The sequence below is a fragment of the Epinephelus moara genome, chromosome 18 (assembly GCF_006386435.1).
Source record: "Epinephelus moara isolate mb chromosome 18, YSFRI_EMoa_1.0, whole genome shotgun sequence".
Lineage (NCBI taxonomy): Eukaryota > Metazoa > Chordata > Actinopteri > Perciformes > Serranidae > Epinephelus > Epinephelus moara.
The window spans coordinates 4,047,630-4,064,982 of record NC_065523.1 but is presented as its reverse complement, the minus strand read 5'-3'; the positions used below and the strand labels follow the sequence as shown (position 1 = coordinate 4,064,982).

Sequence of the window (17,353 nt, the reverse complement as noted above, 5' to 3'; positions counted from 1 at the left end):
CTGCCTATAACTCCGTTTATCTCCGTTTATCTCAGTTTACATGCAAACGCGCAACCGGAGTTTTCAAAAATCTCCACTCTGGCGTCTTTTTAGAAAGACTCGTTTTCAGAGGAGAAATCTCCGTTTGCGTGTAAACGAAGGGCACAAACGAAGGAAGATGTCTCCGTTTATCAAAATCACAGTGTACGTGTAAACGGCCTCTTATTTTGAAGGGTACAGCCCAAATGTAAGTGACAGAGCACGTTAGCCAATCAGAAGCAAGGGAGCGCTGAGAGCCCGCCCACCAATGAAACGAAATATGGAGTGGTAATTTTGTTTTTTGCAGTAGGATCAGAAAACAAGAAATTGAGCTGAATTTCATTTTTTCATTTTTTTGCCAAAAATGAAAAAACGAAAAAACGACTGTGACGAATTGTGTCAGTTATTTCCAGAAAACAAACGGTTAAAAGGTACCTTGGTCCATATAAGTAGTCACTGTCACACACATCTCACGAAGCAGATTTTGCGGTGCAATAATTGCAGGAAAAAAATGAAGTTAACTTTAACTGCCCATTATTAAAAAAAAAGAAAAGAGAAAAAATAAAATGTAGGTCAACAGTCTAATGCCAAAAATGCCAAAGCCAAAAAAAAAGAGAGTATTTAGCTAACACTCAAAGGGGTTTGGCGGCCAGGGTGAGCAAAAACATTACAAACTCAGGGGGCGTCTGGATGAGTGTCCGGGTGCTCCGGATCATGGGACGCAGCTCCAGCTGAAGACCGGTCAGTCAGTGGTGCGTCATCTGAAATATCGCCTAGATGGCTCAGGGATGCCCGCTGCTCCAGAAACCTCTCCACGTCCGAAGGTGAGGGAAAGAGGTGGGTAATCTGTCCGATCCTTATCTTGAGAGTGGCCGGGTAAAGGAGGAAAGCATCGATGCTTTTCTCACGGGCAGAGGCCATCGCTCGTGAGAAGGCCCGGCGGCGTCTGGCTGTGTAGTCACTGAAGTCAGCGGCAAACCTGAGCGCGTTGTTGCCCACGGAGGGCGGGTGTTTCCTCGCCTCACGGAGGATGGCTTGCCTTGTAGAGAAGCGAAGACAGCAAAATATGAAGGCCCGCAGCCGCTCTCCTTCCCTCGGGGGGCCGCCTCTGAAGATCCTGTGGGCGCATTCAATTTCGGGTTGCGGGTGTTTCAAAGCGGGGAACCACACAGGGATCATCCGCTCCCAAAACTGCACTGGTGCATCCTTCTCCGTATTCTCCGGTAAACCATAAACTCGGATGTTGCACCTCCTATTACAGTCCTCCAGGTCCACAGTCTTTTGTTCAAAGCTCAAAGTTCAAAGTAACTTTTCTTGCACGTTGGAAAGAGCAGTGGAGGTTTTCTTAGTATCCCTTTTCACTGTAGCCAGCTCTCCCTCAGCCGAGATAACTCTCGTGGTTACAGACGCCAACTCAGCCTGCATGGCGTCAAGTTTGCTAGCCACCTGCTGCAGGCTAGCGTCCAGCTCCTCGTGTAACAAGGCTCTCACCACATCCGCGATGGATTTGATGTCCTCATCTTTCAGTGTTCCGGCTGCCTTATTTCCTCTCGTCTCTGGCATTGTTTGCTTGTGAGCAGAGTGGGTTTGTTCAGCGTAAAGTGGCCAAAAAGTAACTTAGAAGTGGGATGTAGTCGGAGAGCTCACAACTCACTTAGCCATTCGGTCTAACGCGGCTACCGGAAACCCATACTATTAGTAATAACTGATGCATATGGAGCAGCATAAAGAAGAGATTTCCATTTCATAAATTTGTCACCTAGGTTAAATTTAGAGAGAGCTCCCAGTAAATAAGGCCACTCAACTCTGTCAAAGGCCTTCTCTGCATCCAAAGAGATCACAAGAGATTTGGCCTTTGACTCTGAACTAAACTGCACAAGATTTAGCAGTCTCCTTATATTGTTACTAGAGTTACGGCCCAGTATAAAGCCAGTCTGATCTACTGCGATAATATCAGGTAGGATACCTTCCAGTCTCTTGGCTAATATTTTAGCTAGCAATTTTCGGTCTACGTCCAGCAAAGCAATAGGCCTGTAAGAGGCACAGTCATCCGCAGGCTTATCTTTCTTAAGAATTAGGGAGATATTTGCATCCATCATAGTATTGGGAAGAACCCCAGAATTAAAAGAGTATGACAGCATGTTAAACAACGGGCCAATCAACAGGTCACAAAATGTCTTATAAAATTCTGATGTCAGGCCATCTGGCCCAGGGGCCTTGTTGTTTTGTAAAGTGTTAATTACCTCTTTGACTTCCTCATGTGTGATAGGCCTATTCAGAAGCTCCCTCTGTGCATCTGAAGCTTGGGGAAGATTAATAGCCGAAAAAAAGGACAATTCCAAATTGATTTGGGATTTACAAAATAAACGTGCATACTGGCAGGCATACGCATGGTTTAATAAATCAGAATATCTTTAAGCAAATGTACATTTCCTAATTTGTACATACTCAAACATTTAGTGTGGATTTTCTGCAGAGTTTTATCAATGAGGCCCCAGAATTCTATAGTTGTCAAGTAAAGTTGTGGAGATAACCATGTGGGAATTGAGACCTGAGATCAGAAAAGTCCCTCTTATGACTATCACTCAGATGGGGCTCACTTCTGTAACAAATTAAATAGCAAAAAAACTATTCCCCATGTTTCTTAAGACCCCCTGAAACTCCTTCAAGGAACCCTGGTTGAGAGCCCCTGGTCTAGCATAACCTGGGCTGCTGGTATGAAACACATTAAAAAACAGCTTTAATTCTTAGATGAATTTGTAAAGTCCACCTGCAACAGAACCTCTCAGACCGAGTCAGAGAATATATCCCTAGACCAATCACATGCCTCGTTCTCATCATCAAGGGCGTAACAGTTAGACCCATCCAGACTCCTGTTTGTGCCGTACCTCTCTGCGATGTGAGTTTGATCCAAAAGAGTTCTTTTACAGTTAACTCCATCTCCCTGCTGCCCTTCCCAACAGTAACCCAAATTACTGCTAGTGTTATCAGTCTGTGTTTTTCCTCTGAGCTTCACACGCAGTCTTCTTTCAGCAGCAGGAGCCTGAGGTACAATTACTTCAGTGTCTTCACAGTCATAGACAATCACATCACAATCACACGAGTCACATTTGTGGTGGATCGTTACGCCTGTTTGGTTTCCAGAGCCTCCTTTTTGGGTAAATCTGTGTCTGCTGGATGTTGAACTACACGCCTAGTTTTCTACTGTAGACTCTCTGCCGAACTGGGACAGCTGGTTAGCAATGACACTGTTTAATTTACAAAGAGATGAGGTGGTGCTGGCTGTCTTTTTGCTTTTTACCAATTGAGGTAGACATCTGTAAATAGCACCAGTATCCTGTCAGGTTGTGAGCTGACTTCAGCTCATGTCAAGGTTCTGTGTGAGCCTGTCACAACACCTGCTTTTACAATGGGGTGGACTGAGAGGGATGGGGGAAAGTCAAGCTTGTGTGTGCCTGTTGGAATTAAACTGTCTTTGTTAATGCAATTTTTACTCTTCAAAAGATTGCAGAGCGTGTTAAAGGGTGATGTGACGTGATGTTATGTTATGTAATGTGGTGAGACAACTTTATCCAGATTTATACCTCACCTGAATTCAAAGAACTGTTAGCTGCATGAGAATTAATAGCCTATTATCTGCATATTATCATTTTTCCTGTATGAAATGGGTGAGACTGTCTAAAGGATTTGTACACAATTCATTTACATCAACATTGCTGACAAACTCGCACTTACACACCAAATAAAAACCGATCTGAGATTGGAGAAGATTTTATTTAAAAAATACCTGCCTGGCATTCAAATCAATTAAAAAACATTAAAAATGAGCATCATATCATCATTATAAACAGTTTAAATAAAGGTCATACAGTGATTGAGGAAAGGTTTGTGAAGTAAACTTCAAGTCATGTTGTGTTGGGTGTTGAAACAATCTGAGGCTACAGCGGGGACTCGCTTCATGTGGAATTTCTCTCCTGTGAAATCTGTCCTTCACACCTTTTCATACATACACATATACTTCTAGGTTCTAGATTTAACATGGAGTGGTTGTCCAAGAATAAAGGTTGCCCTCTAGCTTGTAAGAGTAGATGCCTTTTGTTTCCTGTGTGTTATTTGGGGGGGATGGTACCTTTTCAAGGACAGGCTTTCAGGATCTAAAGCATCTTTCTGAGAGGATTACCTAACATGATATCAGCAGGACAATGCAGTAAAATCAGGATTGCTCAACAGAGCAAACACAGGGAAAATTTACCGCACATACAAACATGGAATTGAGCAGGTTAACTGTAAATTGAAATGGGAAATGGGATTGTGCTCTGTGGGATTGTCACCTGTGTTAACTGTGTGGAAAAAATGAAATACAACATTAAGTCTTCTACAGCATCTGTCCAAATTAGTTGTTGCCCCGGCATTTTTCCACATAAAAACACCACAGTATGGGACGTCGGTGGCTTAGTGGCAGAGCAGGCGCCCCATGTACAAGGGCGGCCCGGGTTCGACTCCAGCCTGTGGCCCTTTGCTGCATGTCACCCCCCCCCCCCCTTTCACACTTGTCTGTTCTATCAATTAAAGGCTAAAAATGCCCAAAAAGAAATCTTTAAAAAAAAAAAAAAACACCACGGTATTTACTGCAAATGACCATTTCTAATTGTACACTTAAGAGTTTTTCCTCAGTGGCTTTGGTACATTTCTCGAGTCATCCTTAAAATTTGCAAAACAGTTAAAGCATTTACTCAAAACAAACACCACAATATGATGATAAAAAACGTTACTTGTACAAAATCCTTACTTTCTCCCGAAAGTAAGGATTTATGGCAATGAATATGTCAGTGTCATTAGAAGTCCTTGTGTCATAGTTTACATACATGATATCCAAAATGCTAAGCCATGTTGTCAATGTAACAGTGAACTCTTAAAGTATTTTCTGATGTAAACTCTGGCTTTTGGTGACAATGGTTAAACAAAATGCACAAGGCTGCACTTTTTCTGTATGGCATACATCAGTTTTAGCAGTACAAAGTTACACATTACTGTATGTTGGAATCTCATTGCAAGAGATTTGACAGGATTCCTATGTTCACTATTTGTACTGTCATTATTAACAGACTGCATCATTGTGACCCAGAGAAGAAAAAGATCAGAATGTTTAACTGCACTGCAATGCACAGAGGAAACAATTAGGTACCAGCCCATATGCATAAATGTACATGCAGTGCTGTATGGGGAATTACAGTACAGTCTGTCTATACCTCCTGACCTTCCTGTTTGTCTGGCCCATGTCCTTATATTTTCCCTTACAATACAGTGTCAAAAGAATCTTTTGGAATGTGTTTTCTGTCTAATAGAAATGTACAGAAAATATGTTTGACAAATTATGACAACTGGTTCAACCATTTTGCTTGTAATGACCAATATAATGAACTAATGTCCAGATGTTTTGGAGGGTAAGACTATACAACAGAGAACCAGTAAAATACTCAACATGACATAAGTAACTGAAAATGTGAGAGACAGCAGACAATTACGGATAATCGTAAGTGTGCCAAAGCATTTGCAATTTGTTCAAAGTAATGAGAAACTGCTTCAATGATAAATTGATGATGTGGGTTGAGCAGGTAGTTTTGAGAATTTCAATTCTGATCTGAGAGTACCAAAGCAACTGAGAAAAACTGTAACATTGTATTTAGTTAGCCATGGCATCAGAAAATAAATCACTGTGAACCCTCAAGTTCTTCTGTTGTATCAAGATTGCTTTTAAGTTTGTATGTTAGTTGTAACAAGGTCATTCTACAGTACATCAAGAGGATCATGAAAGATATACAGTTAATGTGTTCGCCCATAGCACTACAGAAGGAACTAAAGCTTCTCAGGCTCATGCAAAATTAATCCCACAACCTCAATGTATCATAGAATCATAGAATACAGGCTCCAAGTTCAGAGACTGAGCTGAAGCTCCTTCATTCATTCTAAAGGATCAGTGAACACAGCTGCAATATTGCTTTAGTTACCATAGCGGTAGACATGGCATATCAATATCATTGTCACATCATGAATGTGCGTAAGACTAACAGAGAGGACACAAACTGTATGTACATACTGCATGACTGCATTTTCATGTCCAGCTTTAGCAGCAGTGAAATCTTTCTCCATGCATCAAGAGCATAGAGGTAGATTAACTACTTTTCATTTTGCATGGAGTATGACATTTAAAGCCATGGTGTGTTACACCCTCCAGACTCTGCTGGAGAAGTGGCCGTGTCGTGGCTGTGCAGCATGCATCCATCATGGGTTGAAGAACACTGTGTGCAGGTGTTCAGCAGGAATGAATGAGGCGTTGCAGGGCTCGGACGAGGATGCATGCCGCAACATGAGCAGGAATCAACCAGCACAACACAGTCATGATATCACAGAGGCTTCTGACAGATATCAAGACTGCTTTGTCTAACTCGTGCTCATGATGTGTCAGTATCTATGACAACACCACTTCTTTCCTGAGATAACGTTACTCAAACTAATGATACCCAGAGGATTGTGAAAGCTCTTGATAAGCGTGGCTTTTCCCTAAACAGCTAGAAGAGATATCTGTCTTAAGTTGTTAAATAGCTAATGCCATGTTCACACTACACAACTTAAACCCTGATTTTCCATTCACTGACCGTTTTTGGAGCTCCCTAACTAAAAAAACAGATCAGAGGCAATTTGGCTTTGGCTTGTTGCTAGCAAATAGGTGCTCGAGCAATATGTGACGCATGCTGAAAGGCTCGCTGATGCATTGCAGACACTCCCCAGATATCTATAATGATAATTATCTGGACTTGGGCGTGTGTGTGTGTGTGTGTGTGTGTGTCTGTGTGTGTGTTAGAGGGAGGGAGAGAGAGTGACAGAGAAGGTGGACTATTGCACACAAAGTTTCTGAAAGTTTTATCCTAATAACTTACGCTGCTTTATCACTTTTTGACTTTGATATTTTCTAGTAAGCACTACCCTGACCTGAAGTACTCATCGAGATTCTTCCTGGTGAAAGATCTTGTGTGACAAGACTCCCACATACAAGACAGAAGTTGTGTAGTGTGAACAGAACAGCGATCTGACGATTTTAAGTCATGTAGTGTGAACTTAGATTAAGGTGTGACACCATGTGCTCAGCATGGAGATGTCTTTGGTCTCAGGGGGGAGACTGCATCCTCCGTGGGAAGGAGTGAACTTCAAGCTTGTCAGAATGTGAAAGAGTGACACCTGAGATTTGAAACAAGCAGCATTTGTGAACACTATCTTTGTGGATTTAATGTTGGTGACACTGCAGCCTCTTGCAGTACACCTGGACTCCATTAGCTGTTGGCCCTGGTGGTGAGTCGTTGGTTATGAGGTGTCATGCTGTAGTTGGGATCATATTACAGAGGCATTATCCTGATCAACAGCCTTTCTGACAGGACTGTCCTCCAGGGCCAAGTCCACCTCCAAAAAGTCTGCTTGGTCACTGTCCTGAGATATTTTCTCCACCTCTCTGCTCATGCCTTCCTCTTTGTTTCTGCTCTGTCTTTGGCACATGGCAGACTTGGCTGGGCCGACTAGAGCCAGGCAAATAGCACTGAGGCCCATTCCCACCGCACAGGAATAGAAGGCAGCACCGTAATTCTGTGTGACATCCACCAACACACCTAGAAGGTAAGACAGCTGTTAGGAAAGCATTACGGAGAGGTTCACTGATGAGTACAATCAGAGAAAGGGCAAACAGTAAATGTAGCAGAGACTTTGTACCTCCTAGTGGTGGCCCTGCCAGCCCAGCAAAGCTCTGGATACAGACATACACTCCCACAGATGATGCCATCTTGTGGATACCCACCACGTCCTCCTCAGCCAGCATTGGGATGTGAGTGGAGCCGACGGTGCCCATGAAGTAGCCATAAAGGGCACAGCAGACTACTAGGCCCCAGAACTCCCACACAATAGTGAAGGCCACCAGCACCAGGCACAGCAGAATGACACAGCCCAGTAGCACCAGGGTCTTCTTGCAGCGGACTTTGTTCAACACCACCCCGATGGACAAACGGCCAAAGATCTCGGCCACAGCCATCACAGAGAGCATGCAGGAGGCCATGCTGGGTTCCACACCCCGGCTCTTGCTCAGTTCGATGATGTAGAGCTGTGGGGCAAAGAAGCCCAGCGTGGCGAACAAGCCAAAGAGGGAGTACCAGATGAAGGCACCATCTTTAAGCACAGAGAAGTCCAGAAGTTTGGGGCTAGAAGGATGGAGAGCACCTGCCTCTACCATTACCTCTACTTCTGCCAGTTCGCTCTTATCCTCCTTGACAGGGGTGGGGGGTGAAGACAGTGACAGCTCTTTGTCCCCTGTGTCCTGCACCTCCCCAGCTCCTGCAGTCCTCAGGTCTACGTTTGAAGCAGAAAGGGAGGTGACACCTGAGTCCTCTGAACCCTGGGAGATTCCTGAACTGATGGAGGTCCTGGTTTGTTCATTCTCCAGCTCGTAAACAGCCTCAAGCTGCTTTAGAGAGAGAGATTCTTTGTCTGATTCACCGTCCTCCTTTCCAGGCTCCGGCTCAATAATGATTGGACGAAGGAGAAGCCCACAGCCAATCACCAAAGCCTGAAAGATGCCGAGGACAACCAGACAGTAGCGCCAGCCAATGTGTTGTTTCAGTTTAGTGAGGGCTGTGGAGAGAGGACACGTAATTGTTACGATTACATATTCAAGATCCACTTTCGTTCTGATTTTTTTGACCGCTTCTCACTGTATTCCTTGGTAGATGGCAAAGTCTGAAATCAACACCGGCTTTGTGCCAAATGCAGGTACATTTTGTGTTTGGCGAGTAAATCTGAGAAGGCTATCCACAACACTGGCAGCCAAATCCTAATCAGCTAATCCTTGACTCAACATGGACATTTGTGCCAAATTTGAAGAAATTCCCTACAGGTGAACTTAAGATATCACATTCACGAGAATAAGACAGACGTATGGATGGACAACCCCAAAAACATAATGCCTCAGAACACAGCTACTATCTCCAGCGTGGAGGCATAAAAACTATGGTGAGATTCTCTATTGTGCTGTGGTGTCATTTATGCGTGTGCTGCTTTTGTCCTCTGTTGTCTGTATTGGAGTTTCATACAGACACAGACACAAAGACACACACACACACATACAACCAGATGTGTTTTTACGCACATCTAAACAATGTCTCAAAATTTCACTTCACTGTGGACTGTATGGGACATCAGCTACTCTGCTAAACTATCACTATTTAACACAATATCTCATTCACTCAGTGAAATAAAACTACTAATACTACTACTGACCTGATGTATATGTGACTAAAAAAAGACAGTTCATTATTTTGGTCAGCAAAATACACCCGGCCAGTGGATTGATTCATCTACCAGCCCAGCCGGCAGGAAGATTGAGTTTGCTCAGTTATTATCATTCAATAGTTTCCCCCACTTCTTAACGAGTCAAGCATTCATCTACTAAACCACTAGTTGGCACTGTGGGCAGTAGTTGAGTATTCTACAGTAGTTAATGTGTACTAGGGCTGTGCTATATATAGAAAATTTACCTTCATTTCGATATCAACATGTGTGATAAAGGTATTGCAAAAGACTGCTGAACTGCAATGAATAGTATATTTACATGTGCCACATGATCACATGTTGCATGTCAATGTCTTTGGCCAATCAGGTGGAGCCTACTGCCCTAGATGCCAGGAAGTAATTGTGAACAACCAATCCATGTTGAAATAGTGACATTGGGTGACTTGACTAGTTTTGAAAATATTTTTCATCTCACAGAAACCTCAGAGTGAAATGTGTTTTGGATGTTGTCATGATGCGTTTTTGAACTGATGCTTTGCACAGATCTGACACCTGTCCACATCACATCTGTTCTCTGAATCTCTGACAATTTCACTTTCTCACTTGATATTATAATTACTCTCAAAAATAGTTCCACTTTACAATTGGCAGTAATAAGCAATGATAAAGGTTGTATTTTATCTAACTGCCCCTCTGAGACAGAACACTCACCAGGAGCAAACATGAATATGGCGAAGGATTCGCCGGATGAAGCGACGGAGGTGACAAGTGCTCGCCGCCTGGAGAAGTACTGGGCTAGGATGGTGACGGTGGGAAGGAAGCTGAGGCAGTAGCCGAGGCCTGTTAACAAAGGACAAGAGAAAAAGGGGACATGACAGCCACTGGCCCAAATGGTAGGAACACTGCATGGCTAGTGGCCTGGGTCAAAGATCAAGGTGTCAGCTCAATCCCTTGTCAAAGGTGGCAGGCTGCGTGAGATGATTCAGCTTTGCTACAGCTGCTGCTGAAAGACAAAAGGCATGTAAAGACACATAAGAGAGACAGGGGGAGGGGAGAAGGAGGTTGTCAAGTTAGCTGTGGTCCATTTCAGAGACACACACGGTAATCACAGCAGGAGAGCTAACTAATACTGACAATCATTTCACCAATGTGTTCATCATCCAATCTATTACTGTCATTCAGTCAATTTATTCCTTCCTCCTCAGCCACTTCCTTCTCCGTCATTCCTGATCTGAAAGGAAATTTAGTGTTTTGGGGGAAATGTGAGGCTGCTCCAGTTTTTCCTGCTCTGCTCTGTTATGTCACTCCTTCCTCAAGAATTAAGATAGCAAAGCAGACCCCACTGCATGGTGTCTAGAAGAGGTTGATCACCTCTCAGTCATTGGTCAGTTCTGGAAGAAACAGATTGATTCAGATTTTGTTGTTAACGCTGCTAGGAGTCCCTTCAGTTCATTAATTACAAGGTGTTAAACAAGACAAACACATCTGTAAGAGCAATGCAGCCATTCTGTGAATGGCATGTCACAATTACACACACAGAAACAGACACAGTCAGACAGATACATGGATGGATGGATGGATGGATCAGTCCCTCCAGGAGTTTGCAATGTTGCGATTGCAACAATTACCACAAATTCAGCTAATTCCCATGGATTCTGTGCAATCTTGCAATTTTGTCCAATCACTGCACCTTTACCATACAACTGACTATTTCAAACAGGTAAAATCTCATTTAATTTTAGAGCTGTACGCAGCATATTGATTTTGGCAGCCCCTCTCTCTAGCCCCTTTTACACTGCCAGATTTTCCATGAATGTTGGGCTGTTTTGCTGGCAAGCTGCGAGCGTTTAGACACACGGAGCCGGATTGGCGAGTTGATCCGACGTGCCAAATTTTCCGCCTCGTAGGGTAGACATATTGGCGGAACCCTTTGAGTTTAAACAGACCGAGGCACTTGTGGGAGGAGCTGTTGATGACGCCGCACGTGCGAGCCACTGGCGGTGGATAAACAGGAAACAGCTGATAGCAGGAATTAGCGAGCAGCTAGTAGCAAGAGGGAAACGCAAACCTGACAGACACTGTAAAGATGAGCAACTGGGGAGACAAGGAATTGCGCACCTCCTTGCCCTTGCAAACGAAGAGGCCATTAACCATCAGATGACAGGAACGGTGAAGAAAGGGCCGACTTACGAGAGATTCACCGAAGCACTGACTAGCCGCGGCTTCCCTCCCATGTCACTGGTTATGTCACACGCTGAGCTACATGTTTTGTTACTTGCTCATGCCCCCCATTGCCCCGAAAAAGGCGCATTCTGTATAAACAAAAGTAGGTAGGCGGCATTTTGCCGCATTCCCCAATTTTGCTTTTATACCGCCAATGCTGAAAAAAAGACTGATTGGGCTTTCCTGCATATTTGCACAATTCCTATCTAAAAAGGGCTTCTCTCTCTATTTATCATGGGGCTGCTGTTGTGGGACCACAGCTCTGTGACTAAAGTCAAAGGCCTCTAGTTTCGCAGACCGGGCAAGGCGGAGGTGCAGCGCACCTGTGCTTCGCCAACTGGGTGTGGCCAGGTGGATTTTGCAAGTTTGGCACACCGTGCGCGCTGGCACAGCTACTCCTTTTTCCCACCTCCGTCCCGAGGTGAGGGAGGAGAGAAGGCGTGGAGTGGGTTTTACACACATCACACCAATCAAATGAGCCCCTCTCCCTCCCCCTTAAATGTGCTGCACGAAGGAGTAATGAGAGTTTACTCAATTCGCCATGGCAGAAGAGAGCAGCAGCGTAAGATAGCCAAACTTCTCCCAGGAGGAAACTGTTTTGTTATGTTTTGGTCCGGGAGGTCCAAGCTCGCAGTGTCCGAATATACGGAACTGCAAGCAAGGGAGCCAGGGAGGAGGTCACCACAATTGTAAATCAGTGTTGCATTTCTCTCGTGCGCGCGCAAGCTCTCTCTTTCTCTCTCGCAGTCTCACTCTGTTTCTTTTCTTTTGACTTTTCTAAGATAACAGATGCTGAATATATGCTCCCTATCTGATAGGAGTGGGGGAAATTTCCGATTCTTAGATGCATTGCGATTCGGACGTAGACGAATCTGAATCGATTCACAAACGTCCAAATTTCGATTATTTAAATCTGTTAATTAGAGTAATACAGAAGGTTCTAAATAATGCGGAACTAAGAAGCGCGGTATGTGTCATCTCCGGGACACTTTGGGATGCGCACCTGGACTGGACACGCCGACACGCACACAGAGGAAAACAAACATGGCTGACCGCCACTCGCCTCGCCATGAGATCCGAACAGCTCCTTCTAATTTAAAAGCAGACGTGTGGAAACACTTCGACTTCTACAACGTCGATGGCGGAAGCGAACTGGACAAGAGCCACGTTATATGTAAGCTGTGTCCTGCTAAAATAAAATACTTTGGCAACACAACAAACATGAGAAGCCATGTAACTCGATTCCACCCGACGGAGGAGTCAGGGAGACGGCAGGCTGTTGTTGCTGCGGCTATTAGTGGTGCTTCCGACCAGAGAACAATTGAAGCAGTTAGAAAGCTGCCACCCTCATCGGAAAAGGTGAAGCGAATTACGAAGGCCATCGCGGCATTTGCCAAGGATTTGCGTCCTTATTTCGTCGTGGAAAATCAGGGATTTCGAGCACTGCTGCATACATTGGAGCACAGATACACCATCCCATCCCGACGCTATTTCACCAACACGGCCATCCCGACCCTCTACAACCAAACCAAAACAGAAGTCATGGCCTTGCTGTTGAAAGCACATAGGATCGCAGTTAAAGGTGATGCGTGGACGTCTGTCGCCACCGAATCATTTGTTACTCTAACTGCGCATTTTATCTTGTGATTTAAGATACCTGTTGTTACCTTCGGTTCCGTACAATGAAGTTGTAACTTTCCAGTTTGCACGCATTTCCATTTATATGTTTAATAAAATATAATGGAAATGAATTCAACTGTTTCTTATTACAAATGCACTGTTTTTAAAAATCGCAAGTGTTGAATGCTTATTCAGTGAGACAAAAAGAAATGTGTGTTGTGAAAAAGTGCATCAATATACATAAATTAAAGATGCATCAATAATCGTTTTATAATCGAATCGTAGTCCCTGAATCGTAATCGTTATCGAATTGTGAGGTGCCCAGAGATTCCCACCCCTACTATCTGATGCTGTGGCTGTTTGTTTTGTTTTGGCTGAGAGGGATGTGAACTCATTAGTTAGCAGCTGTGTTAATCAAATCAGGTTGGGTTTGCCAAATGGTGCCAATCCCCTTTGATCTGACATCAGATGTGACGAGACAGTCGATATAGAGATACATTTATGTGCTGATTGCAGATAGTTGCATTGAATAGTGGTTTTTGTGGGTATTTATGACATTGTTAATGTGCCTGACATTCTGGAAACCTGCCTGTTAGGTTTTGGTGACATGTGCGCACTGTCCGCCAGTCAGCCAAACTTTCACTTACACCGGCTGCGCTCCGTCTGCGCTGACAGTAGACCTGGTTTCAGCTGGCGAGCTTTTAGCGCACCTTCGGCAAAGCCTTTTGGCACGAAACTGTCACTGCGCCAAGCTGGATCTGTCGACACCTCCCCCTGCTGCACCACCACACCCATCTCAGTGCACCTCGGTCTGCCAAACTACCAAACTGAGCGCGCCTCGGGTTGCGCTGCTCGAAACTAGCTCTGCGTGGGGTTCGCCACCCTGCGCAACTGTATTCATCTAATGTAAACCAATGGTAATTAACAGGTTTAATGACACAGTAGAGCCATTTTGCTGCCGGTGTGAAGATTAACGGCACAGTGTCAGATGCTAACCACTGCTGAAGGGATTTGGGCCAAGCAGCAAAATATGACGGCTAGTGATACAATCATGTTTAGTTCGTGCTAACTGAGCAGAGAGAGCAGGAGGAGAGCAGCTCATGGAGATGGTCCTTTGGTGCTGTGTCGAATGGCAGCAACAGCTGATTGGCAGTGACTGGCTGTTGCTGCCCCCCAACCCAAACCATCCCCACCAACACAAATAGATTCTAATTCTGTGGGAAGCACTGAATGCTGCTAATAATATGCTTCAAATTCCAGACAGAATCTCAACTATTTTTGCACTTTTTACATGCCCCACAATTTCAATGGGACAAAAAATGCCTATAAACATTGCAGCATGTGGCACATTTGAAATCAGGCATTTCAGGCTTCAATGATATCAAAATGGATGGATGGATGCTGGTGTGAGTTTTATAAGTACCTGAGACAATACCGATGGTGATGTACATCTCATTGATGGAGTTGACGAAGGCAGAGGTGATGGTTCCCAGGCTGATAAGGAAGCCTCCCATCATCACCACAGGACGATAGCCAAAGCGGTTGCTCAGCATCGTGGACAGGGGGGCTGGGGTGGGGGAGAAAGACATGACAGTCCTTTGATTTAATCATTTCAACTCAATTACATATATACAAAAATAGGCATTGCAAATGTGATTTGCAATGCGATAAGGGTCTGAACGTTTTTTAAATTGCATTAATCTGCTGCTGTTTTGCTGTTACTGCCATTTTGTCCCTTCAACGCACCCTGACTTGTAGTCAAGCGCTGCAGTGATGGAAAATGATGACACCACTGCACTTTTGAACGGCTCCTTTCGATTTAAAAATCCCCCACACGGCTCAATTGACATGTCAAAAGTAATATGCACCTTGTGACAAACAAAATTAAAATTTCACTGAAGTACTTCCAGTTTGAGCTACAACCTACAAGCTGAGCACACAGTTGCAGCTAATCAGACTGATGTCAGAAGGCACCTGCATCACCAGTGTTGGCAAAGCACTATTTAGAAGTGTGAATCACCACAGACCTGTGGACGAAACAAAATCGAAGAAGTTAACTACATGGGTGACAACTGACTGCAGACCACTCAACATCATAGAAGACTCGAGTCTAAGGGATGTCCTCAGATTGGAATGTTGTGACCAGTCATATGTCTTACCGCAATGTTAAAGCAAGGAGCAATAGTTTCACACATACAGGACTTGTATGAATCAGAGAAAGTAACTAAACTGGAACTCCTGTAAAGTGCAAATGTTGTCACATTACCTGAGGATCATTGGATGTCAGTGAGTTATCACCCTATTAACACTGATTGGACATTGCACTCATTTGCTTTACCACTAAGTTTTTGTCCTGCACACGTGTGTCATAGTGTAAGAAGTCGATTACAAAAAAAAGGAAACAAGAAAAGAAAGACATATGAGTAAAGCCCTAGTGACTGACCGGTGAAGGTAAAAATGAAGACACAGATGGAGATGACCCATGACACTCGGCTGTTGCTCTCCCCGAACTCTTCCATCAGATCCTGAAGGAAGACACCCAGGCTCTTGAGGGTCCCATAGGTGCAGACCTCCACCAAGAAGAAGGTCGCAGCCACAGCCCAGCCCCAGCCACCATCAGGCACCTCTGGGTAAACATTTGGACCCAAACAGCCCAGAGAATGGGGCCCCCTCATGGCTACAGCAGGCCACCTGGAGGAAGAAACAGAGATTACATCAGTGAGATCATTTTAAAGTCCTACTTGAAGTTGAATTTGATTATATTTGTGGGCAGAAGAACTCCAGTGTTCACCATACATTGAATTATTTGTAGTGGCCCACCACAATATCAACATTGACCACCACACACTGATTATGTGTTATTTTATTTTCTATTTAAAATGGGTAGAATCTTATGCCAAAGTGCAGCGAATTGATTTGCTCAGCCCTCCTTGCCCCTCTCTCTGCGTCTATCGTTATCCACCTGACTTTGGATGAAACAGGCTTGTTCCATTGAAACCACTCTCACATGACTCCCCCAAATATGACAGCTATAGTAAGTTGGAAAATAGAAATATGGGGCACTGAATTTGATAAATGTATTTTTTTATCAGACCACAAATGAGACAAGTATAAGCTAACTAGTGCATACCTTGCTACCTCCCTCTACCTCACTCCCCGCCACTTTGACCTTCAGTCCTTAGTGCTGTAGTGACTCCATTTCAGCCAGCATAAACCCCAGCGCTGGGGTCACAGTGGGCTATTGGCCAGCTGTAGCTCTGGGTCACCTGTGTAACGGCACGGCAGCAACAGAACAACAGAAGGTTTGCTGACCTGGCAGTGAGTCAGAGCGGTCCAAAATCAGACCCCCCACCCTACCAAATGAGCTGTAAAACCAAATCAATATTCTAATAGAGGCTAAAAGGCCCTGATAACTGCCAAATATTTCCTTTTGTCCCCACTTCTTTTACACATAGTTATTTGATTCATGTTGGTATAAAATATTGGATACAGGGTTTCCCCCAGAAAAGTCATAAAGCCTGGTGGCAGGTATCTTTTGACAGGGGCCGGCAGCTAAGTGTCTTTTCGACAGGGGCCACTGACAGGCTGATGGCAGCATTACGGCAAGGCCCAGTAGTTTCTGTGAGAACAGAATCATAGATGCTAACTTCCCCACCAATCACCCTGAACCGTGCCAAAATTAGGGATGTCCCGATCCGATATTCGGATCGGTATCGGCCGCCGATATTAGCAAAAAACGGGCATCGGCATCGGATCGGACTGCGTGGAAAAATGCCGATCCATGAACTCCGATCCAGTTTTTCACCGAATCCGTGCCAGGTTTTCCGGCCAGCCCAGCGCTCCGCAATTCAAGCAGTCCATTCCAGCGATCCGCTCCAGCTCTTACTATCAGTCCACCAGGCCAGCATGCAGACGGCAGATACACAGAGGGTAGGAGGAGTAGCGGTCAATTTAGTTAACTGGCTATTTGTTTTCCTCTCTGGTTTTTTGAGAGTGATATTTTTATTTGGTTTACACTCTTACTGTTTAAGTAAAGAGCACTGATGGCATTGTTTTGGGCACAATTAGTGAAATTGGAGCCATGGATGGACTATTGCTTGTTTAAACAGGCTGGCACTGACACTACTAAAATAACTGAAAAGGAAAGGCTGCATTGTTTGTTAAG

At 44.4% G+C, this 17,353-nt stretch overlaps 1 protein-coding gene across 1 annotated transcript in view; it reads right to left on the bottom strand.

Moving 5' to 3' along the window:
• Positions 1 to 4,429: 4,429 nt before the first annotated feature.
• The window catches only part of slc16a6b (solute carrier family 16 member 6b), a 19,940-nt gene continuing 7,016 nt past the window's right edge, over positions 4,430 to 17,353 (bottom strand). Inside the window, exons 2-6 of the mRNA XM_050069105.1 lie at positions 15,632 to 15,879; positions 14,612 to 14,755; positions 10,057 to 10,185; positions 7,777 to 8,688; positions 4,430 to 7,676 (exon numbers count right to left, since the gene is read on the bottom strand). Of these exons, the coding sequence (XP_049925062.1) occupies positions 7,405 to 7,676; positions 7,777 to 8,688; positions 10,057 to 10,185; positions 14,612 to 14,755; positions 15,632 to 15,863 (1,689 nt within the window). The 5' untranslated portion in view covers positions 15,864 to 15,879 and the 3' untranslated portion in view covers positions 4,430 to 7,404. The remainder of the gene's footprint in view (positions 7,677 to 7,776; positions 8,689 to 10,056; positions 10,186 to 14,611; positions 14,756 to 15,631; positions 15,880 to 17,353) is intronic.